This window comes from Bombina bombina, chromosome 9, assembly GCF_027579735.1.
Source record: "Bombina bombina isolate aBomBom1 chromosome 9, aBomBom1.pri, whole genome shotgun sequence".
Lineage (NCBI taxonomy): Eukaryota > Metazoa > Chordata > Amphibia > Anura > Bombinatoridae > Bombina > Bombina bombina.
This window is the reverse complement of record NC_069507.1, coordinates 278,334,680-278,359,853: the sequence shown is the minus strand read 5'-3', so window position 1 is coordinate 278,359,853 and position 25,174 is coordinate 278,334,680. Positions and strand designations below refer to the sequence as shown.

Genomic DNA, 25,174 nt, shown 5'->3' with positions numbered 1-25,174 from the left:
CCAATTATCATTAAATTCATTTATGGTAAAGGAACTCCAAAATTGTTATTGATTTAAAAGATAGATGACAGCTTTATTACCCATTCCCCAGTTTTGTATAACCAATATTGTTATATTAATATACTTATAACATCTAGCACTCTGAATCTGTACCTTTATCTCAGCCCATTTTATAAGCTTTTTACAGTAAGACAGTGCTAGTTCATGTGTGCCGTATAGCTAGGCTGACCATATTGCCGCTTTAAGAAGGAACACATATGAAAAATACATGTGAGGGTTCTTATACAAAACCATTTCTTTAAACAGCCCTGACATATGTATTTTTCATATGTGTCCCTTTTTAAAGCGGCAATATGATCAGCCTACGTATAGCTAACACTGTACTCACTCCCATCAGCACTAATTGGCTAAAATGCAAGTATATAAAAAATAACTGAAATATGGGGGCAGTCTGCAGAGGCTTTAGTTACAAGGTAATAACGGAGATAAAAAGTGTATTCATAGAACTATGCTGGTTATGCAAAACTAGGGAATGGGTAATAAATGGATTATCTATCTTTTTAAACAATCACAATTTTGGAGTAGACTGTGCCTTTAAATTATGCAGTTCATTTGTGCTTTGAATAGCAGAAAATATAATATTACAATGACCTCACCCGGCTGGCAACATTTTCTGTGGAGAACACTGCAGATAACTGCCTGGAAGCCATGGGTTAACCATAATCCTTGCTGATTGGCTGGGCTAGAGGTCAGTATGTTACTTGGCAATCATTTAATCCTTTCTGCCAGCTGAGGGGTTTATACAGTATTGTGCTTTGTTATTGCTGAGGTGTAGCTTGTGTGTATTATCTCACATGTGACACATGAGGCAATGTAAGTCCGGTGTTGACCTCTGCGTTATACCAGCCAGCATAAGGATGGGGTTTATATTTACATGTAGTGTCTCATTAACCATAGCGGCTCTCATCAGATGATGGGCACATGCCACCTTCTCACTGGCCCAGTAACACTATCCTCCCTAGTCTTACCAATTCCTGCAGCTGACTCATTAGTATTTTTCTCTTATGTGCTTAGATATTCTACTCTGATTATACACCTTACACCCTTTTCTATATAACGCCTACATACCTCTGTATACAGCTGGTTGCTTATATACTTCCCATTCATCTCACTGCAGGACACATGGAATTTTCGAGCATACAGAGCAGCTTGGAACTTTGTCCGATAACTAAGACTACGCAGGATGTCCTCATACACTGCCACATTCTGCACACCTGGGGGGGGGGGGGATATTATCATCACTTGTGATATAATCATATACAGTAGAAATAAAAACAACCAGTTCTGTGGAGTTTAGAGGGTAAATGTCACTCAGATGCATGAATCAAATAGAATGTTACTCTGATGGGATTCCAGCTTAGGGAAGATATATGTAGATGCTGTAGAGAGGAAGGGTAATAGTGGCTTATGGCAAATAAGTTACAATCGCTCTATAGTTATGAATGTTAGGTTTAAGTTCGATGCAAATGGAAAATGCAATAATGTTTGTTAGTGGTCCCATGGGATTTAGGGTAAAATAGAAGCCAACATGGAGAGGGCTTCATATTAATGGTTCAGAGAATCAGGAACAAATAGTGTCACACAATGAGGTTTTGTAGGAGGAGAACATTTACATGGTTCTGGAGACCAGATAGAAAAAGCAGATACTTTCTTTTCACATGGCAGATGCTGTAGGATTCAGATTGGGAAGAAAGTAGGATGGAAAATATGCCTGGGGTGCGAGAACTCATGGGGATTACAGGAAGAGGAAACGTCAGGATTAGTTGATACAGGTTCTGAGGAAGGATGAAGATAATAGAATTAACTCACCTATAATCCGTAGGCTTCGTGAGCTGTTTTCAGTCTCTAGGCCACGTTGCCATGCTGAAGAGACATCCAGGGATAGACTCTCATAATCGGGGTTCAAATCCTCCCCGACAACCACAACCTCACACCTCTCCAGAGAGCACTCTATTCCGTCAGGAGACTGCATGTCTAAACACACAAGTGCAAGAGAGAGACACGAGCAATAATCATAATTACCCTCCTTTAATTCCCTCAATGTAGAAAAGTATCAGTTCAGCAACATTAGGAGTCCAGTGCACGTGAAGACAGGGACTCTGCCAAGCTCCCCCAATCACAATGGTACATACAAACTTATCCACAGCACTGTTATTCTTTAATTACTTTATTTTCTGTTAAGGTACAGACAAAAAATAGCGACGTTTCGAGTGCTAATGCTCTTAATCATGCTAGTTACATCGTATCCAAATTCCACTTTTTAAATCCCTCAGTTTCGCGCCAACGACTAAACATAGTGGCTCTGCTGCCATCTACTGACCAAAAACAGTAATTGCACAATATAAACATTCTCAGTAATTACATAACGAAATGTAACTTATTATATTTGTTTGCTTACACAGAAATGTTAAACTTTATAATGCATTTTTCACTCTAAACATCACATCTTATTATACCAATGTCAAAGGATTACACATAAAATACCAAATTCATTATTTACAAAAATCCATTTTGTATAAAAATTCATCACTTTCAGAAAATTCATCATTTGCAAAAAAATTATCACTTGCAAAAAACAAACATTTTTTTTTTACAAACAACTGGGAAAAATTAATTTCCTGCTAAAAATTAATATCTTCTATAACTCAGAAAGATCTTTTATAGAATTATGTTTTACAAACAGATTTTCTATATATAATGTGATTTGTTACAATAGGATTTTTTGCAATAGGTTTTACAGAAAAATCGACCTGTCATGCTCTCTATTGAGCCCGTTGGGTGCCATGATCCCTAATTCAAAAATCCAAAACATTTCCTTTTGTTTTAGGAGCTTTTCCCTGTTACTTCCATTTCTTTGGGGACCCACACTATCAATTATTTGCCATCTTATTTGGCTTATTTGATGCCCACATTGTAAGAAGTGATAGGATACAGTCTTACACCTTTTATTAGAGCGATGCTGGCAAATCCTGTCCTTGATCATTCGGGTAGTTTCCCCTATATAGATCAGGGAACAGGAACATTTTATGAGATAAATCACATATCTTGACTCACATGTGTAATACTCTTATCTCATATTTCTTCCCATTCCTGGGATGATAAAAATATTTCCCTTTTATTATGGAGTTGACAGCTCATGCATCCTAGACAAGGAAAACATCCCTTATTTCTTTCATGTAATTGGCAAGAGTCCATGAGCTAGTGACATATGGGATATACATTCCTACCAGGAGGGGCAAAGTTTCCCAAACCTCAAAATGCCTATAAATACACCCCTCACCACACCCACAATTCAGTTTTACAAACTTTGCCTCCTATGGAGGTGGGGAAGTAAGTTTGTGCTAGATTTCTACGTTGATATGCGCTTCTCAGCATGCTGAAGCCTGGTTCCTCTCAGAGTGCAGTGAATGACAGAGGGATGTGAAGGGAGTATCACCTATTGAATGCAATGGTCATCCTAATGGGGATCTATTTCATAGGTTCTCTGTTATCGGTCGTAGAGATTTCTTCTCCTACCTCCCTTTTCAGATCGACGATATACTCTTATATACCATTACCTCTGCTGATTCTCGTTTCAGTACTGGTTTGGCTATCTACTTTATGTAGATGTGTCTTTTGGTAAGTATGTTTTCCTTTATTAACATAGAAACATAGATATTGACGGCAGATAAGAGCCATAGGCCCAGCAAGTCTGCCCGACCTTACCTAACAGTATAAACTTATCTAGTTCGTAGGATAGCCCTATGCTTGTCCCATGCATTTTTAAAGTCCCCCACAGTGTTTGTTGCTACTACCTCTTGAGGAAGTTAATTCCATAAATCAATCACTCTTTCTGTAAAGAAGCTTCCTCAAATTACTCCTGAATCTACTACCCTTTAGCTTGAGCTCATGACCTCTTGTTCTTGAATTTTTCATTTTATGTAAAATACCCACAGCCTCAGTTTTACTAAACCCTTTAATGTACTTGAAAGTTGCTATCATATCACCTCTTTCCCTTCTCTCCTCTAAGCTATACATATTTAGGTCATTGAGCCTATCCTGGTAAGTTTTATTTTTTAGACCATGTACCATGGCTATGGTTTGGCACTTTAAATGTAAAGTTCTAAATATAATGTTTGTACTTATATTTGCCATGATTCAGGTTTATCAGTATATTTCCTTTTTACAGACTGTCAGTTTCATTTTGGGAAATGCACATATTAAAAAAAAAAAAATTCTTACCTGAAATTTTTCATATTGACTTTTTTCTAAATTGCGGGCTGTTAGACTCGCGGGTGCGCAAATGCTATAATTTATTGCGTCATTCTTGGCGCAAGACTTTTTTGGCGCAAGAATTACGTTTGTTGACGTATTTTCGTCATTTCCGGCGTCTTAGTTGGCGCCGAGAATTTTCACATAGTTGCGTCATCTATGACGCTCGTGTTTGTTGCAGACATTTTTGGCGCCAAAAAATATTTTGTCAGTTGTTGGCATCATACTTGGCGCCAGACTTTTGACATTATTTAAGTCTTCATGTATTTTTGCTTCTGGTATCCAGAGGCTTATTCTGTTTGCATTTTTTCCCATTCCTGAAACTGTCATATAAGGAAATTGATAATTTTGCTTTATATGTTGTTTTTTTCTATTACCTATTGCAAGATGTCACAACCTGACCATGTATTGAATCTACTTCTGGAATGCTGCTGCCTGATGTCGGTTCTACCAAAGCTAAGTGCATTTGTTGTAAACTTGTGGTAACTGTTCCTCCGGCTGTAGTTTGTGTTGTCATGATAAACTTTCTAAAGCAAACAATATTTCCAAGAGTAGTAGTCCATTACCTGTTGTTGTTCCTTCAACATCTAATGTTCAGGATATTCCTGTTAATGTGAGATAATTTGTTTCTAATTCTATTCAGAAGGCCCTGTCTGTTATACCACCTTCTAATAAACGTAAAAGGTCTTTTAAAACTTCTCATAAATTCGATGAATTTTTAAATGACCGACAGCATTCTGATTTATCTATCTCTGATGAGGATCTATCTGGTTCAGAAGATTCTGCCTCAGATATTGACACAAAAAAACTTCAAATGGAGTATATTCGTTTTTTATTAAAAGAGGTGTTGATTGCATTAGATATGGAGGAGACTAGTCCTCTTGATATTAAAACCAGTAAACGTTTAAATTCGGTTTTTAAACCTCATGTAGTTATTCCAGAGGTTTTTCCAGTTCCTGATGCTATTTCAGAGGTAATTTCTAGGGAATGGAATAGTCTGGGTACTTCATTTACTCCTTCAAGGTTTAAGAGACTGTACCCTTTGCCGACTGATAGATTGGAGTTTTGGGAAAAGATCCCCAAAGTTGATGGGGCTATCTCTACTCTTGCTAAGCGTACTACTATTCCTACGGCAGATAGTACTTCTTTTAAAGATCCTTTAGATAGGAAGCTTGAATCTTATCTAAGGAAAGCTTATTTATGTTCAGGTCATCTTCTTAGGCCTGCTATTTCTTTGGCTGATGTTGCTGCAGCTTCAACTTTTCGGTTGGAAACATTAGCGCAACAAGTACCAGATTCTAATGTGTATAGCATTATTAAGCTAATTCAACATGCTAATAATTTCATTTCATTTTAGCTATTTTAGCTAGAAGAGCTTTATGGCTTAAATCTTGGAATGCGGATATGACTTCTAAGTCAACGTTGCTATCTCTATCTTTCCAAGGTAATAAATTATTTGGTTCTCAGTTGGATTCTATAATTTCAACTGTCACTGGGGGGAAGGGAGCCTTTTTGCCTCAGGATAAAAAATCTAAGGGTAAATTTAGGGCTGCTAACCGTTTTCGTTCCTTTCGGCAGAATAAGGAACAGAAACCTGACCCTTCCCCTAAAGGAACGGTTTCCAATTGGAAGCCTTCTCCAGTCTGGAATAAATCCAAGCCTTTTAGAAAATCAAAACCAGCCCCCAAGTCCGCATGAAGGTGCTGCCCTCATTCCAGCGCAGCTGGTAGGGGGCAGACTTCGATTTATCATGGATGTTTGGATCAATTCAATCCAAAATCATTGGATTCAGAACATTGTTTCTCAAGGGTACAGAATAGGTTTCAAGGTAAGACCGCCTGCAAGAAGTTTCTTTCTCTCACGCATTCCAGTGAACCCAGTAAAGGCTCAGGCTTTCCTGAAGTGTGTTTCAGACCTGGAGTTATCCGGGGTAATTGTGCCAGTTCCATATCTGGAACGGGGTCTGGGGTTTTATTCAAATCTGTTCATTGTTCCAAAGAGAGAGAATTATTTCAGACCAGTTCTGGATCTAAAAATTTTGAATCGTTATGTAAGAATACCAACATTCAAAATGGTGACTATAAGGACGATTCTGCCTTTTGTTCAGCAAGGGCATTATATGTCCACAATAGACTTACAGGATGCTTATCTTCATATTCCGATTCATCCAGATCATTATCAGTTCCTGAGATTCTCTTTTCTAGACAAGCATTACCAATTTGTTGCTCTTCCTTTTGGCCTAGCAACAGCTCCAAGAATTTTTTCAAAGGTTCTCGGTGCCCTACTCTCTGTAATCAGAGAGCGGGGTATTGCGGTGTTTCCTTATTTGGACGATATCTTGGTACTTGCTCAGTCTTAACATTCTGCAGAATCACACACGAATCGACTAGTGTTGTTTCTTCAAAGACAAGGGTAACCTTTTTAGGATTCCAAATAGATTCAGTATCCATGACTTTGTCTCTAACAGTCATTCAGTCTCAGTCATTCCCTTCAGTAGCTATGTGCATGGAGGTTTTAGGTCTCATGGCTTCAGCATCGGAGGCGATCCCCTTTGCTCGTTTTCACATGAGACCTCTTCAGCTTTGTATGCTGAACCAATGGTGCAGGGATTATACAAAGATATCACAATTAATATCCTTAAATCCCAATATTCGACTATCTCTGACTTGGTGGTTAGATCACCACCGTTTGGTCCAGGGGGCCTCTTGTTCGTCCAACCTGGACTGTGATTTCAACAGATGCAAGTCTTTCAGGTTGGGGATCTGTCTGGGGATCCCTGACAGCGCAGGGGGTTTGGAAATCTCAAGAGGCGAGATTACCAATCAATATTTTGGAACTCTGTGCGATTCTCAGAGCTCTTCAGTTTTGGCCTCTTCTGGAGAGAGAACGTTTATTTGTTTTCAGACAGATAATGTCACAACCGTGGCGTATGTCAATCATCAAGGTGGGACTCACAGTCCTCAAGCTATGAAAGAAGTATCTCGGATACTTGCATGGGCGGAATCCAGCTCCTGTCTAATCTCTGCAGTCCATATCCCAGGTATAGACAATTGGGGAGCGGATTATCTCAGTCCCCAGACTTTACATCCGGGAGAATGGTCTCTTCACCCAGATGTGTTTCTTCAGATTGTTCAGATGTGGGGGCTTCCAGAAATATATCTGATGCCTTCTCATCTAAACAGGAAACTTCCCAGGTATCTGTCCAAGTCCAGGGATCCTCAGGCGGAAGCAGTGGATGCGTTGTCAATTCCTTGGAATTATCAACCTGCTTATATCTTTCCGCCTCTAGTTCTTCTTCCAAGAGTAATTTCCAAAATCATAATGGAGCGTTCATTTGTACTGCTGGTGGCTCCAGCATGGCCACACAGGTTTTGGTATGCGGATCTTGTTCGGATGTCCAGTTGCCAACCTTGGCCACTTCCGTTAAGGCCAGACCGTCTATCTCAAGGTCCATTTTTCCATCAGGATCTCAAATCATTAAATTTGAAGGTATGGAGATTGAACGTTTAGTGCTTAGTCATAGAGGTTTCTCTGACTCAGTGATTAATACTATGTTGCAGGCTCGCAAATCTGTGTCTAGAAAGATTTATTACTGAGTTTGGAAGACTTACATTTTATGGTGTTCTTCTCATAAATTTTCTTTGCATTCTTTTAGAATTCCTAGAATTTTACAGTTTCTTCAGGATGGTTTGGATAAGGGTTTGTCTGCAAGTTCCTTGAAAGGACAACTCTCTGCTCTTTCTGTTCTGTTTCACAGAAAAATTGCTAATCTTCCTGACATTCATTGTTTTGTACAGGCTTTGGTTCGTATCAAGCCTGTCATTAAGCCAATTTCTCCTCCTTGGAGTCTTAATTTGGTATTGAGGGCTTTATAGGCTCCTCCGTTTGAGCCTATGCATTCTCTGGACATTAAATTACTTTCTTGGAAAGTGTTGTTTCTTTTGGCCATCTCTTCTGCTAGAAGAGTTTCTGAATTATCTGCTCTTTCTTGTGAGTCTCCTTTTCTGATTTTTCATCAGGATAAGGCGGTTTTGCGGACTTCTTTTACATTTTTACCTAAAGTTGTGAATACCAACAACATTAGTAGAGAAATTGTTGTCCCTTCGTTGTGTCCTAATCCTAAGAATTCTTTGGAATGATCTTTACATTCTTTGGACGTGGTTAGAGCTTTGAAATATTATGTTGAAGCTACTAAAGATTTCAGAAAGACTTCTAGTCTATTTGTTATCTTTTCTGGTTCTAGGAAAGGTCAGAAGGCTTCTGCCATTTCTTTGGCATCTTGGTTAAAGCTTTTGATTCATCATGCTTATTTGGAGTCGGGTAAATCCCCGCCTCAGAGGATTACGGCTCATTCTACTAGGTCAGTTTCTACTTCCTGGGCTTTTAAGAATGAAGCTTCTGTTGATCAGTTTTGCAAAGCAGCAACTTGGTCTTCTTTGCATACTTTTACTAAATTCTACCATTTTGATGTTTTTTCTTCTTCAGAAGCAGTTTTTGGTAGAAAAGTTCTTCAGGCAGCTGTTTCAGTTTGATTCTTCTGCTTATAATTTCAGTTTTTTTTCATTATAAGATTAAAACTTTTTTGATTTGGGATGTGGATTCTTTTTTCAGAGGAATTGGCTGTCTTTATTTTTATCCTTCCCTCTCTAGTGACTCTTGCGTGGATTTCCACATCTTGGGTATTTGCTATCCCATACGTCACTAGCTCATGGACTCTTGCCAATTACATGAAAGAAAACATAATTCATGTAAGAACTTACCTGATAAATTCATTTCTTTCATATTGGCAAGAGTCCATGAGGACCACCCTTTTTGTGGTGGTTATGAATTTTTGTATAAAGCACAATTATTCCAATTCCTTGTTGATGCTTTCACTCCTTTCTTATCACCCCACTTCTTGGCTATTCATTAAACTGAATTGTGGGTGTGGTGAGGGGTGTAATTTATAGGCATTTTGAGGTTTGGGAAACTTTGCCCCTCCTGGTAGGAATGTATATCCCATATGTCACTAGCTCATGGACTCTTGCCAATATGAAAGAAATGAATTTATCAGGTAAGTTCTTAAATAAGTTATGTTTTTTCTTATTCAAAAATGCCTGTCTTTCCTTTTTCTTGGGCCCTACATCTGTACTAGTGAGTTGGTCTTTCAGATGTTTCACTCTCTTTTAAGCCATTAATGGTGGATTCTTAAATATCTCCATTTCCTTATTGCACTCTTTCAATATATGCCAGTGTCTCTTTACTATACGTGTAATCTCCTCATTGTTAGAATTAAACTGAGTAACTAAGATCAATCTATCCTCTGGGTTCCCTTTATCTTTCTTTTGTTTGTTGTCCTTTATACTAGATGTATGTTTTTCTATGACCGTCCTTGGGTACTCTCTATTGAGAATTTTTTGTTGCATTTTCCTCATCCTTATTTCTTTAGTTACAGTATCCGTGACTATTCTATCAACCCTTAGCAGTTGACTCTTAGGTAAGGAGTTAATTAACCCTCTCGGATGGAAACTTTCATAGCCAAGCAATGTATTTCTGTCTGTCACTTTGCTGTATAGGTCAAACACCAATTTATTCCCCTCTTTTATTACTCTGGTATCCAAGAAGCTCACTGACTCTTCACTCCACTCCATAGAGAATTCTAGATCTTTTATAGCTCCATTAATCTCCTTAACAAAATCTTCCAGGGACTCTACGCTGCCCCACCATATGCCGAACACGTCGTCTATGAAACGCCATCATGTGGCTCCATATGATCTAAATTTCTCATTTTCATACACGACTCTTTCCTCTATCTCATTCATAAATAAGTTGGCATATGATGGGGCAACATTGGTCCCCATTGCTGTCCCTTTCACTTGAATATACCAATCATCCTGAAAAATGAAATGGTTCCAATAGAGGATAAGCCTCAGTAAATCTTCAATGAATTCAACCTGTATATCCGAACATTTTTTATTTACTTTACAAATCTTTTTCACTATTCCAATTCCAGTCTCGTGTTTAATAGCCGTGTAAAGGCTTTTCACATCCATGGTATATAGCAAAAATGTATCAGATTCCAAGCATAACTCCTTGGCTTTATTTAAAAAATCTCCTGTGTCCCTCAAATAAGATGATATTTGTGTAACCTCTGGCTGTAACAATTTGTCAAGGAATATTGAAATATTTGTCAGAGCTGAATTAACGCTAGAGACTATCGGCCTCCCAGGTGGTCTTACTAAATTCTTATGTACCTTAGGTACGGTGTAAAAAATCGGGTTCTTTGGCTCTTTTTTGAATAGATATTCCCTTAATTTCTTATCTATCACTCTATTTTCATATGCTTTATTTAGTAATCTTTCAATTTCTTTCTGTATATTACTTACTGGATTAAAATTTAACCTCTGATAAGTTTCCTTATCCTTTAGATGACCTTCAATCTCACTGATATAGTATGCTCTATCTAAAAATTTCTCAACATCATTGCATACCAGATCTATAAATGTATTCACACTATGGTTAGTTAATACAGGGTTAAACACACTTTTATTTCTCAATGACAGCTCTTTCAATTTCCACTCTGTTTCGATATTCTTAAAGATATTCTTAAAGTGTGTTTAACCCTGTATTAACTAACCATAGTGTGAATACATTTATAGATCTGGTATGCAATGATGTTAAGAAATTGAAATGCAAATCTGAAAAGATGAAGTCAAAAGGTTATTATAAGAATAAGAAATTAACAGAATTAAACTTAACAAAAGGAGAGTATAAAGCAATAAAAACATTAAAAGATAGATCTAGGGAAGTGACCATCAAACAAGCTGATAAGGGCGGAGCGACTATAGTTTTAGATAGAGCATACTATATCAGTGAGATTGAAGGTCAGCTAAAGGATAAGGAAACTTATCAGAGGTTAAACTTTAATCCAGTAAGTAATACAGGGAGTGCAGAATTATTAGGCAAGTTGTATTTTTGAGGATTAATTTTATTATTGAACAACAACCATGTTCTCAATGAACCCAAAAAACTAATTAATATCAAAGCTGAATAGTTTTGGAAGTAGTTTTTAGTTTGTTTTTAGTTATAGCTATTTTAGGGGGATATCTGTGTGTGCAGGTGACTATTACTGTGCATAATTATTAGGCAACTTAACAAAAAACAAATATATACCCATTTCAATTATTTATTTTTACCAGTGAAACCAATATAACATCTCAACATTCACAAATATACATTTCTGACATTCAAAAACAAAACAAAAACAAATCAGTGACCAATATAGCCACTTTCTTTGCAAGGACACTCAAAAGCCTGCCATCCATGGATTCTGTCAGTGTTTTGATCTGTTCACCATCAACATTGCGTGCAGCAGCAACCACAGCCTCCCAGACACTGTTCAGAGAGGTGTACTGTTTTCCCTCCTTGTAAATCTCACATTTGATGATGGACCATAGGTTCTCAATGGGGTTCAGATCAGGTGAACAAGGACGCCATGTCATTAGATTTTCTTCTTTTATACCCTTTCTTGCCAGCCACGCTGTGGAGTACTTGGACACATGTGATGGAGCATTGTCCTGCATGAAAATCATGTTTTTCTTGAAGGATGCAGACTTCTTCCTGTACCACCGCTTGAAGAAGGTGTCTTCCAGAAACTGGCAGTAGGACTGGGAGTTGAGCTTGACTCCATCCTCAACCCGAAAAGGCCCCACAAGCTCATCTTTGATGATACCAGCCCAAACCAGTACTCCACCTCCACCTTGCTGGCGTCTGAGTCGGACTGGAGCTCTCTGCCCTTTACCAATCCAGCCACGGGCCCATCCATCTGGCCCATCAAGACTCAATCTCATTTCATCAGTCCATAAAACCTTAGAAAAATCAGTCTTGAGATATTTCTTGTCCCAGTCTTGACGTTTCAGCTTGTGTGTCTTGTTCAGTGGTGGTCGTCTTTCAGCCTTTCTTACCTTGGCCATGTCTCTGAGTATTGCACACCTTGTGCTTTTGGTCACTCCAGTGATGTTGTAGCTCTGAAATATGGCCAAACTGGTGGCAAGTGGCATCTTGGCAGCTGCACGCTTGACTTTTCTCAGTTCATGGGCAGTTATTTTGCGCCCTTGGTTTTTCCACACGCTTCTTGCGACCCTGTTGACTATTTTGAATGAAACGCTTGATTGTTCGATGATCACGCTTCAGAAGCTTTGCAATTTTAAGAGTGCTGCATCCCTCTGCAAGATATCTCACTATTTTTGACTTTTCTGAGCCTGTCAAGTCCTTCTTTTGACCCATTTTGCCAAAGGAAAGGAAGTTGCCTAATAATTATGCACACCTGATATAGGGTGTTGATGTCATTAGACCACACCCCTTCTCATTAAAGAGATGCACATCACCTAATATGCTTAATTGGTAGTAGGCTTTCGAGCCTATACAGCTTGGAGTAAGACAACATGCATAAAGAGGATGATGTGGTCAAAATACTCATTTGCCTAATAATTCTGCACTCCCTGTATACAGAAAGAAATTGAAAGATTACTAAATAAAGCATATGAAAATAGTGTGATAGATAAGAAATTAAAGGGAATATCTATTCAATAAAGAGCCAAAGAACCCGATTTCTTTCATGTAATTAGCAAGAGTCCATGAGCTAGTGACGTATGGGATATACATTCCTACCAGGAGGGGCAAAGTTTTCCCAAACCTCAAAATGCCTATAAATACACCCCTCACCACACCCACAAATCAGTTTTACAAACTTTGCCTCCTATGGAGGTGGTGAAGTAAGTTTGTGCTAGATTCTACGTTGATATGCGCTCCGCAGCAGGTTGGAGCCCGGTTTTCCTCTCAGCGTGCAGTGAATGTCAGAGGGATGTGAGGAGAGTATTGCCTGTTTGAATTCAATGATCTCCTTCTACGGGGTCTATTTCATGGGTTCTCTGTTATCGGTCGTAGAGATTCATCTCTTACCTCCCTTTTCAGATCGACGATATACTCTTATATATACCATTACCTCTGCTGATTCTCGTTTCAGTACTGGTTTGGCTTTCTACAACATGTAGATGAGTGTCCTGGGGTAAGTAAGTCTTATTTTCTGTGACACTCTAAAGCTATGGTTGGGCACTTTTTTATAAAGTTCTAAATATATGTATTCAAACATTTATTTGCCTTGACTCAGGATGTTCAACATTTTTTCAGACGGTCAGTTTCATATTTGGGATAATGCATTTGAATATATCATTTTTATCTTACCTTAAAATTTGACTTTTTCCCTGTGGGCTGTTAGGGCTCGCGGGGGCTGAAAATGCTTCATTTTATTGCGTCATTCTTGGCGCGAATTTTTTTTTTTCTATTTCCGGCATCATACGTGTCGCCGGAAGTTGCGTCATTTTTGACGTTTTTCGCGCCAAAAATGTCGGCGTTCCGGATGTGTGGCGTCATTTTTGACGCTAATAGCATTTAGGCGCCAAATATTGTGGGCGGTCAATTTTGTCTCCACTTTATTTAAGTCTCATTATTTGTTGCTTCTGGTTGCTAGAAGCTTGTTCACTGGCATTTTTTCCCATTCCTGAAACTGTCATTTAAGGAATTTGATCAATTTAGCTTTATATGTTGTTTTTTTCTATTACGTATTGCAAGATGTCCCACGTTGCAACTGAGTCAGAAGATACTACTGGAAAATCGCTGCCTGGTGCTGGAACTACCAAAGCTAAGTGTATCTGCTGTAAACTTTTGGTAGTTGTTCCTCCAGCTGTTGTTTGTATTAAATGTCATGACAAACTTGTTAATGCAGAAAATATTTCCTTTAGTAAATACCATTACCTGTTGCAGTTCCATCAACATCTAATGTTCAGAGTGTTCCTGATAACATAAGAGATTTGTTTCTGAATCCATTAAGAAGGCTATGTCTGTTATTCCTCCTTCTAGTAAACATAAAAAAGTCTTTTAAAACTTCTCTTTATACAGATTAATTTTTAAATGAACATCATCATTCTGATTCTAATGATTCTTCTGATACAGAGGATTCTGTCTCAGAGGTTGATGCTGATAAATAGTCATATTTATTTAAAATGGAATTTATCCGTTCTTTACTTAAAGAAGTCCTAATTGCATTAGAAATTGAGGATTCTGGTCCTCTTGATACTAAATCTAAACGTTTAGACAAGGTCTTTAGATCTCCTGTGGTTATTCCAGAAGTTTTTCCTGTTCCTGGTGCTATTTCTGAAGTAATTTCCAGAGAATGGAATAATTTGGGTAATTCATTTACTCCTTCTAAACGTTTTAAGCAATTATATCCTGTACCGTCCGACAGATTAGAGTTTTGGAACAAAATCCCTAAAGTTGATGGGGCTATTTCTACCCTTGCTAAACGTACTACTATTCCTACGGCAGATGGTACTTCCTTTAAGGATCCTTTAGATAGGAAAATTGAATCCTTTCTAAGAAAAGCTTATCTGTGTTCAGGTAATCTTCTTAGACCTGCTATATCATTGGCTGATGTTGCTGCAGCTTCAACTTTTTGGTTGGAAACTTGTAGCGCAACAAGTAACAGATCATGATTCTCATAATATTATTATTCTTCTTCAACATGCTAATAATTTATCTGTGCTGCATTTTTGATATTATCAGAGTTGATGTCAGGTTTATGTCTCTATCTATTTTAGCTAGAAGAGCTTTATGGCTTAAAACTTGGAATGCTGATATGTCTTCTAAATCAACTCTGCTTTCCCTTTCTTTCCAGGGTAATAAATTATTTGGTTCTCAGTTGGATTCTATTATCTCAACTGTTACTGGTGGGAAAGGAACTTTTTTACCACAGGATAAAAAATCTAAAGGTAAAAACAGGGCTAATAATCGTTTTCGTTCCTTTCGTTTCAACAAAGAACAAAAGCCTGATCCTTCATCCTCAGGAGCAGTTTCAGTTTGGAAACCATCTCCAGAATAAATCCAAGCCTTCTAGAAAAGCAAAGCCAGCTTCTAAGTCCACATGAAGGTGCGGCCCTCATTCCAGCTCAGCTGGTAGGGGGCAGATTACGTTTTTTCAAAGAAATTTGGATCAATTCTGTTCACAATCTTTGGATTCAGAACATTGTTTCAGAAGGGTACAGAATTGGTTTCAAGATAAGACCTCCTGCAAAGAGATTTTTTCTTTCCCGTGTCCCAGTAAACCCAGTGAAAGCTCAAGCATTTCTGAAATGTGTTTCAGATCTAGAGTTGGCTGGAGTAATTATGCCAGGTCCAGTTTTGGAACAGGGGCTGGGGTTTTATTCGAATCTCTTCATTGTACCCAAGAAGGAGAATTCCTTCAGACCAGTTCTGGATCTAAAAATATTGAATCGTTATGTAAGAATACCATCATTCAAAATGGTAACTGTAAGGACTATCTTGCCTTTTGTTCAGCAAGGGCATTATATGTCTACAATAGATTTACAGGATGCATATCTGCATATTCCGATTCATCCAGCTCACTATCAGTTCCTGAGATTCTCTTTCCTGGACAAGCATTACCAGTTTGTGGCTCTGCCGTTTGGCCTAGCTACAGCTCCAAGAATTTTTACAAAGGTTCTCGGTGCCCTTCTGTCTGTAATCAGAGAACAGGGTATTGTGGTATTTCCTTATTTGGACGATATCTTGGTACTTGCTCAGTCTTCACATTTAGCAGAATCTCATACGAATCGACTTGTGTTGTTTCTTTCAAGCTCATGGTTGGAGGATCAATTCACTAAAAAGTTCATTGATTCCTCAGACAAGGGTAACCTTTTTAGGTTTCCAGATAGATTCAGTGTCCATGACTCTATCTTTGACAGACAAGAGACGTCTAAATTGATTTCAGCTTGTCGAAACCTTCAGTCACAATCATTCCCTTCGGTAGCCTTATGCATGGAAATTCTAGGTCTTATGACTGCTGCATCGGACGCGATCCCCTTTGCTCGTTTTCACATGCGACCCTCTTCAGCTCTGTATGCTGAACCAATGGTGCAGGGATTACACAAAGATATCTCAATTAATATCTTTAAAACCGATTGTCCGACATTCTCTGACGTGGTGGACAGATCACCATCGTTTAATTCAGGGGGCTTCTTTTGTTCTTCCGACCTGGACTATAATCTCAACAGATGCAAGTCTTACAGGTTGGGGAGCTGTGTGGGGGTCTCTGACGGCACACGGGGTTTGGGAATCTCAGGAGGTGAGATTACCGATCAATATTTGGAACTCCGTTGCAATTTTCAGAGCTCTTCAGTCTTGGCCTCTTCTGAAGAGAGAGTCGTTCATTTGTTTTCAGACAGACAAATGTCACAACTGTGGCATACATCAATCATCAAGGAGGGACTCACAGTCCTCTGGCTATGAAAGAAGTATCTCGAATTCTGGTTTGGGCGGAGTCCAGCTCCTGTCTAATCTCTGCGGTTCATATCCCAGGTATAGACAATTGGGAACCGGATTATCTCAGTCGCCAAACGTTGCATCCGGGCTAATGGTCTCTTCACCCAGAGGTATTTCTTCAGATTGTTCAAATGTGGGAAACTCCCAGAAATAGATCTGATGGCTTCTCATCTAAACAAGAAACTTCCCAGGTATCTGTCCAGATCCCGGGATCCTCAGGCGGAGGCAGTGGATGCATTATCACTTCCTTGGAAGTAATCATCCTGCCTATATCTTTCCGCCTCTAGTTCTTCTTCCAAGAGTAATCTCCAAGATTCTGAAGGAATGCTCGTTTGTTCTGCTGGTAGCTCCAGCATGGCCTCACAGGTTTTGGTATGCGGATCTTGTCCAGATGGCCTCTTGCCAGCCGTGGACTCTTCCCGTTAAGACCAGACCTTCTGTCGCAAGGTCCTTTCTTCCATCAGGATCTCAAATCCTTAAATTTAAAGGTATGGAGATTGAACGCTTGATTCTTGGTCAAAGAGGTTTCTCTGACTCTGTGATTTATACTATGTTACAGGCTCGTAAATCTGTATCTAGAGAGATCATATTATTGAGTCTGGAAGACTTATATTTCTTGGTGTCTTTCTCATCATTTTTCCTGGCATTCTTTTAGAATTCCGAGAATTTTACAGTTTCTTCAGGATGGTTTAGATAAAGGTTTGTCCACAAGTTCCTTGAAAGGACAAACCTCTGCTCTTTCTGTCTTTATTTCACAGAAAAAAGGAATGCTTTTCTACCTGATATCATTGTATTGTACAAGCCTTGGTTTCGTATAAAACCTATCATTAAGTCTATTTCTCTCTCCTTGGCGTTTGATTTTGGTTCTGAGGGCTCTACAAGCTCCGTCCTTTTTGAAACCCTATGCATTCATTGGGACATTAATCTACTTTCTTGGAAAGTTTTTTTTCCTTTTGCCATCTCTTCTGCCCAGAAGAGTCTCTGAATTATCTGCTCCTTCTTGTGAGTCTCCTTTTCTGATTTTTCATCAAGATAAGGCGGTGTGTTGCGAACTATCTTTGAATTTTTACCTAAGGTTGTGAAATTCCAACAACATTAGTAGAGAAATTGTGGTTCCTTCAATAAGTCCTAATCCTAAGAATTCTAAGGAGAAATCGTTGCATTCTTTGGATGTTGTTAGAGCTTTGAAAGTATTATGTGAGGCTACTAAGTCCTTTTCGAAAGACTTCTAGTCTATTTGTCATCTTTTCCGGTTCTAGAAAAGGTCGAAGCTTCTGCCATTTCCTTTGGCATCTTGGTTGAAATCCTTAATTCACCATGCTTATGTCGAGTCGGGTGTAAAACTCCGCCTCAAAGGATTACAGCTTCATTCTTCTAGGTCAGTTTCTACTTCCTGGGCGTTTAGGAATGAGGCTTCGGTTGATAAGATTTGCAAAGCAGCAAACTTGGTCCTCTTTGCATACTTTTACTAAATTTCTACCATTTTGATGTGTTTTCCTTCTTCTGAAGCAGTTTTTGGTAGAAACAGTACTTCAGGCAGCGGTTTCAGTTTGAATCTTCTGCTTATGTTTTCATTAACTTTATTTTGGGTGTGGATTATTTTCAGCAGGAATTGGCTGTCTTTATTTTATCCCTCCCTCTCTAGTGACATCATGCGTGAAAGATCCACATCTTGGGTAGTCATTATCCCATACGTCACTAGCTCATGGACTCTTGCTAATTACATGAAAGAAAACATAATTTATGTAAGAAGCTTACCTGATAATTCATTTCTTTTCATATAGCAAGAGTCCAGTGAGGCCCACCCTTTTTGGGGTTATGATTTTTTTTGTATAAAGCACAACTATTCCCAATTCTCCTTATTTTATATGCTTTCACACTTTTTTTATCACCCACCCACTTCTTGGCTGTTCGTTAAACTGAATTTGTGGGTGTGGTGAGGGGTGTATTTATAGCATTTTGAGGTTTGGGAAACTTTGCCCCTCCCTGGTAGGAATGTATATCCCATAACGTCACTAGCTCATGGACTCTTGCTAATATGAAAGAAATGAATTTATCAGGTAAGTTCTTACATAAATTATGTTTTTTTACAACCGTACCTAAGGTACATAAGCAATTTAGTAAGACCACCTGGGAGGTCGATAGTCTCTAGCATTAATTCAGCTTGACAACAGCCAGAGGTTACATAAATATCATCTTATTTGAGGGCCACAGGAGATTTTTTTAAATAAAGCCCAAAGAGTTATGCTTGGAATATGATACATTTTTGCTATATACCCCATGGATGTGAAAAGCCTTTACACGGCTATTAAACACGAGACTGGAATTGGGAATAGTTAAAAAGATTTGTAAAGTAAATAAACAATGTTCGGATATACAGGTTGAATTCATTGAATATTTACTGAGGCTTATTCCTCTATTGGAACCATTTCATTTTTTCAGGATGATTGGTATATTCAAGTGAAGGGACAGCAATGGGACCAACGTTGCCCCATCATCTGCCAACTTATTTATGAATGAGATAGAGGAAAGAGTCGTGTATGAAATGAGAAATTTAGATCATATGGAGCCACATGGTGGCGTTTCATAGACGACATGTTTGGCATATGGTGGGGCAGCATAGAGTCCCCTGGAAGATTTTAAGGAGATTAATGGAGCTATAAAAGATCTAGAATTCTCTATGGAGTGGAGCTGAAGAGTCAGTGAGCTTCTTGGATACCAGAGTAATAAAAGAGGGGAATAAATTGGTGTTTGACCTATACAGCAAAGTGACAGACAGAAATACATTGCTTGGCTATGAAAGTTTCCATCCAAGAGGGTTACTTAACTCTTTACCTAAGAGTCAACTGCTAAGGGTTGATAGAATAGTCACGGATACTGTAACTAAAGAAATAAGGATGAGGGAAATGCCAACAAAAATTTCTCAATAGAGAGTACCCCCAAGGACGGTCATAAGAAAAGCATACATCTAGTATAAGGACAACAAACAAAAGAAAGAAAAAGGGAACCCAGAGGATAGATTGATCTTAGTTACTCAGTTTAATTCTAACAATGAGGAGATTACACGTATAGTAAAGGAGACACTGGCAATATATTGAAAGAGTGCAATAAGGAAATGGAGATATTTAAGAATCCACCATTAATGGTTAAAAGAGAGTGAACATCTGAAAGACAACCCACTAGTACAGATGTAGGGCCCAAGAAAAAGGAAAGACAGGCATTTTGGATAAGAAAAATAAGTGGATGTTTCCTTGTCTAGGATGCGTGAGCCTGTCAACCTCCATAATAAAAGGGAAATATTTTTTCATCACCAGGAATGGGAAGAAATATGAGATAAGAGTATTACACATGTGAGTCAAGATATGTGATTTATCTCATAAAATGTTCCTGTTCCCTGATCTATATAGGGGAAACCTACCCGAATGATCAAGGGACCAGGATTGCCAGCATCGCTCTAATAAAAGGTGTAGACTGTATCCTATCACTTCTTACAATGTGGGCATCCAATAGCCAAATAAGATGGCAAATAATTGATAGTGTGGGTCCCCAAAGAAATGGAAGTAACAGGGAAAAGCTCCTAAAACAAAAGGAAAGGTTTTGGATTTTTGAATTAGGTATCTGGCACACCCAACGGGCTCAATAGAGAGCATGACAGGTCGATTTTTCTGTAAAAACCTATTGCAAAAAATCCTACTGTAAAAAATCCTATTGTAACAAAATCACATTATATATAGAAAATCCTGTTTGTAAAACATAATTCTATAAAAGATCTTTCTGAGTTATAGAAGATCATTCATTTTTAGCAGGAAATTTAATTTTCCCAGTTGTTTTGTTAAAAAATGTTTGTTTTTTGCAAGTGATAATTTTTTTGCAAATGATGAATTTTCTGAAAGTGATGAATTTTTACGCAAAATGGGATTTTGTAAATAATGAATTTGGTATTTGATGTGTAATCCTTTGACTATTGGTATAATAAGATGTGATGATTTAGAGTGAAAATGCATTATAATAGTTTAAACATTTCTGTGTAAGCAAACAAATATAATAGTTACATTTCATTATGTAATTAGTGAGGAATGTTTTTATTGTGTATTTACTGTTTTTGGTCAGTAGATGGCAGCAAAGCCACTATGTTTAGTTGGTTGGCGTGAAACTGAGGGTTTTAAAAAGTGAAATTTGGATACAATGTAACATAGCATGATTAAGAGCGGTAGCACTCGAAACATCCGCTATTTTTTGTCTGTACCCTAACAGAAAATAAGTAATTAAAGAATAACAGTGCTGTGGAACAAGTTTGTATGCTCTTTAATTCCCTGTGAGGCAAATAAAACAAGATACACGTGTGATATGGTGAAAACATTGCACCTACGTTATATCCACCCTGATTAACGTTAGGAATAGTAACTTGTAACAGGTCCACAAGTAATAGATAGACCACACTTTATTATGCTCAGTTCCCTCTAGGGGAGTAGGTTATCTCTGTCTCCTCAGCTGATACTTGAAGGTAAAGAATATTTCTTTCATGTAATTGGCAAGAGTCCATGAGCTAGTGACCGTATGGGATATACAATTCTACACCAGAGGGGCAAAGTTTCCAAAACATGAAAATGCCTATAAATACACCCCCTCACCACACCCACAATTCAGTTTTACAAACTTTGCCTCCTATGGAGGTGTGTGAAGTAAGTTTGTGCTAAGATTTCTACGTTGATATGCGCTTCTCAGCATTTTGAAGCCCGGTTCCTCTGAGTACAGTGAATGTCAGAGGGATGTGAAGGGAGTATCACTTATTGAATACGATGATTTCCCTAACGGGGATCTATTTCATAGGTTCTCTGTTAGTATCTGTCGTAGAGATTCATCTCCTACCTCCCTTTTCTGATCGACGATATACTCTCATATTCCCATTACCTCAACTGATATAACCGTTTCAGTACTGGTTTGGCCTTTCTACTATATGTGGTGGGTGTCTTTCGGTAAGTATGTTTTCATTTACTTAAGACACCTCAGCTATGGTTTGGACACTTTATGTATTTATTATAAAGTTCTAAATATATGTATTGTACTTATATTTGCCACGATTCAGGTTTTTCAGTATATTTCTTTATTGCAGACTGTCAGTTTCATATCTGGGAAATGCTTTTTTATGGAAATTTATTTTCTCACCTGGTGTATATTTTTTTTTTTTTTTTCAAATTGACTGTCTTTTACATTCGTGGGCAGAATTAGGCTCGCGAAGGCGCAAAATGCCAAAGTTTATTGCGTCATACATGACGCCAAGATTTTTTGACAGAAAGTTACGTTCGTTGACGCAAAATTCGTCATTTCCGTCCGTCTTAGTGGACGCTGAGTCCTTCACAAGGTTGCGTCATCTATGATGCGAGTGTGTCGTTTCCGGACGTTTTTGCCGCCAAAAAATATTTTTCTGTTTGTTGTGCGTCATACTTGGTGACAAATATTTTCATTTCAACTGTCACAGGGGCGAAGGGAGTCTTTTTGTCTCAGGATAAAAAACCTAAGGGCAAATCTAAAGCTTCTAACCGTTTTCGTTCCTTTTGACATAATAAGGAACAGAAATCTAATACATCCCCAAAGGAATCGGTTTCCAATTGGAAGCCTTCCTCAAATTGGAATAAATCTAAGCCATTTAAGAGATCAAAGCCAGGCCCCCAAGAAGGTGCAGCCCTCATTCCAGCTCAGCAGGTAGGGGGCAGGTTAAATTTTTTCAAAAGATGTTTCAATCAATTCAGTCCAAAATCATTGGATTTAGAGTATTGTCTCTCAGGTTTACAGAATAGGATTCAGAGTAAGACCTGTGAGAAGATTTTTTCTCTCACGCATTCCAGCGAACCCAGTAAAGGCTCAGGCTTTCCTGAAGTGTGTTTCCAGACCTGGAGTTATCGGGGTAATCATGCCAGTTCCATTTCAGGAACAGGGTCTGGGGTTTTATTCAAATCTATTCATTGTCCCAAAGAAAGAAAATTCATTCAGACCAGTTCTGGATCTAAAGATTTTGAATCAATATGTAAGAGTACCAACTTTCAAAATGGTGACTATAAGGACTATTCTGCCTTTTGTTCAACAAGGACATTATATGTCCACAATAGACTTACAGGATGCATATCTTCATATTCCAATTCATCCAGATCACTATCAGTTCCTGAGATTCTCTTTTCTAGACAAGCATTACCAATTTGTTGCCTTCTTCCTTTTGGCCTAGCGACAGCTCAAGAATCTTTTCAAAGGTGCCCTACTCTCTGTAATCAGAGAGCGGGGTATTGCGGTGTTTCCTTATTTGGACGATATCTTGGTACTCTCTCAGTCTTTACGTTCTGCAGAATCTCACACGAATAAACTAGTGTTGTTTCTTCAAAGACATGGTTGGAGGATCAATTTACAAAATGTTATTTGATTCCTTAGACAAAGGTAACATTTTTAGGTTTCCAGATAGATTCAGTGCCCATGACTTTGTCTCTAACAGACAAGAGACGTTTGAAATTAGTTGCAGCTGGTCAGAACCTTAAGTCAGTCATTCCCCTTCAGTAGCTATGTGCATGGAAGTTTTAGATCTCATGACTGCAGCATCGGATTGCAACCCCCCTTTGCTCGTTTTCATATGAGACCTCTCCAGCTTTGTATGCTGAACCAATGGTGCAGGGATTATACAAGGATATCACAATTAATATCCTTAAATCCCAATGTTCGACTTGGTGGTTAGATCAACCATCGTATAATTCTAGGGGCCTCCTTTCGTTCAGCCAACATGGACTGTGATCACAACAGATGCGAGTCTTTCAGGTTGGGGAGCTGTTTGGGGATCTCTGACAGCACAAGGGGTTTGGAAATCTCAAGAGGCGAGATTACCAATCAATATTTTGGAACTCCTTGCAATTCTCAGGGCTCTTCAGTTTTGGCCTCTGTTGAAGAGAAAACCGTTCATTTTTCAGACAGACAATATTACAACTGTGGCATATGTCAATCATCAGGGTGGGACTCACAGTCCTCAAGCTATGAAAGAAGTATCTCGGATACTTGTTTGGGCGGAATCCAGCTCCTGTTTTATTTCTGCAGTTCATATCCCAAGTATAGACAAATGGGAAGCGGATTATCTCAGTCGTCAGACTTTTACATCCGGGAGAAGGGCCTCTCCACCAAGATGTGTTTTTTCAAATTGTTCAGATGTGGGGGCTTCCAGAAATAGATCTGATGGCACTCTCATCTAAACAAGAAACTTCCCAGGTACCTGTCCAGGTCCAGGGATCCTCAGGCAGAAGCAGTGGCTGCGTTGACACTTCTGTGGGTGTTATCAACCTGCTTATATTTTCCCGCCTCTAGTTCTTCTTCCAAGAGTGATCTCCAAAATCATCATGGAGGCAATAGTTTGTGCTGCTAGTGGCTCCAGCATGGTCTCACAGGTTTTGGTATGCGGATCTTGTTCGGATGTCCAGTTGCCAACCTTGGCCACTTCCATTAAGACTAGACCTTCTATCTCAAGGTCCGGTTTTCCATCAGGATCTCACATCATTAAATTTGAAGGTATGGAAATTGAAACGCTTAGTCATAGAGATTTCTCTGACTCAGTGATTAATACTATGTTGCAGGCTCGTATATCTGTTTCTAGAAAGATTTATTATCGAGTTTGGAAGACATATTTCATGGTGTTCTTCTCATAAATTATCTTGGCATTCTTTTAGAATTCCTAGAATTTTACAGTTTCTTCAGGATGGTTTGGATAAGGGTTTGTCTGCAAGTTCCTTGAAAGGACAAATCTCTGCTCTTTCTGTTTTATTCTACAGGAAAATTGCTAAACTTCCTGATATTCATGTTTTGTTCAGGCTTTGGTTCATATCAAGCCTGTCATTAAATCAATCTCTCCTCCTTGGAGTCTTAATTTGGTTTTTCAGGCTTTACAGGTTCATCCATTTGAGCCTATGCATTCTTTGGACATTAAACTACTTTCTTGGAAAGTGTGTTCCCTTTTGGCCATCTCTTCTGCTAGAAGAGTTTCTGAATTATCTGCTCTTTCTTGTGAATCTCCTTTTTTGATTTTTCATCAGGATAAGGCAGTTTTGCGGACTTTATTTAAATTCTTACCTAAGGTTGTGAATTCTAACAACATTAATAGAGAAATTGTTGTCCCTTCTTTGTGTCCTAATCCTAAGAATTCTTTGGAGAGCTTTACATTCTTTGGATGTGGTGAGAGCTCTGAAATATATGTTAAAGCCACTAAAGATTTCAGGAAGACTTCTAGTCTTGTTATCTTTTCTGGTTCCAGGAAAGGTCAGAAGGCTTCTGCCATTTCTTTGGCATCATGGTTAAAGCTTTTGATTCATAAAACTTATTTGGAGTCGGGTAAAGCCCTGCTCAGAATTACAGCTCATTCTACTAGATCAGTTTCCACTTCTTGGGCTTTTAAGAATGAAGCTTCAGTTGATCAGATTTGCAAAGCAGCAACTTGGTCTTCTTTGAATACATTTACTAAATTCTACCATTTTGATGTATTTGCTTC

At 38.5% G+C, this 25,174-nt stretch overlaps 1 protein-coding gene across 1 annotated transcript in view; it reads right to left on the bottom strand.

Annotated features, from left to right (window-relative positions):
• Positions 1-25,174, bottom strand: part of LOC128640329 (calsyntenin-3-like) — a 234,948-nt gene that overhangs the window by 25,641 nt on the left and 184,133 nt on the right. Inside the window, 2 exon segments of the mRNA XM_053692821.1 lie at positions 1,129-1,274; positions 1,870-2,034. Of these exon segments, the coding sequence (XP_053548796.1) occupies positions 1,129-1,274; positions 1,870-2,034 (311 nt within the window).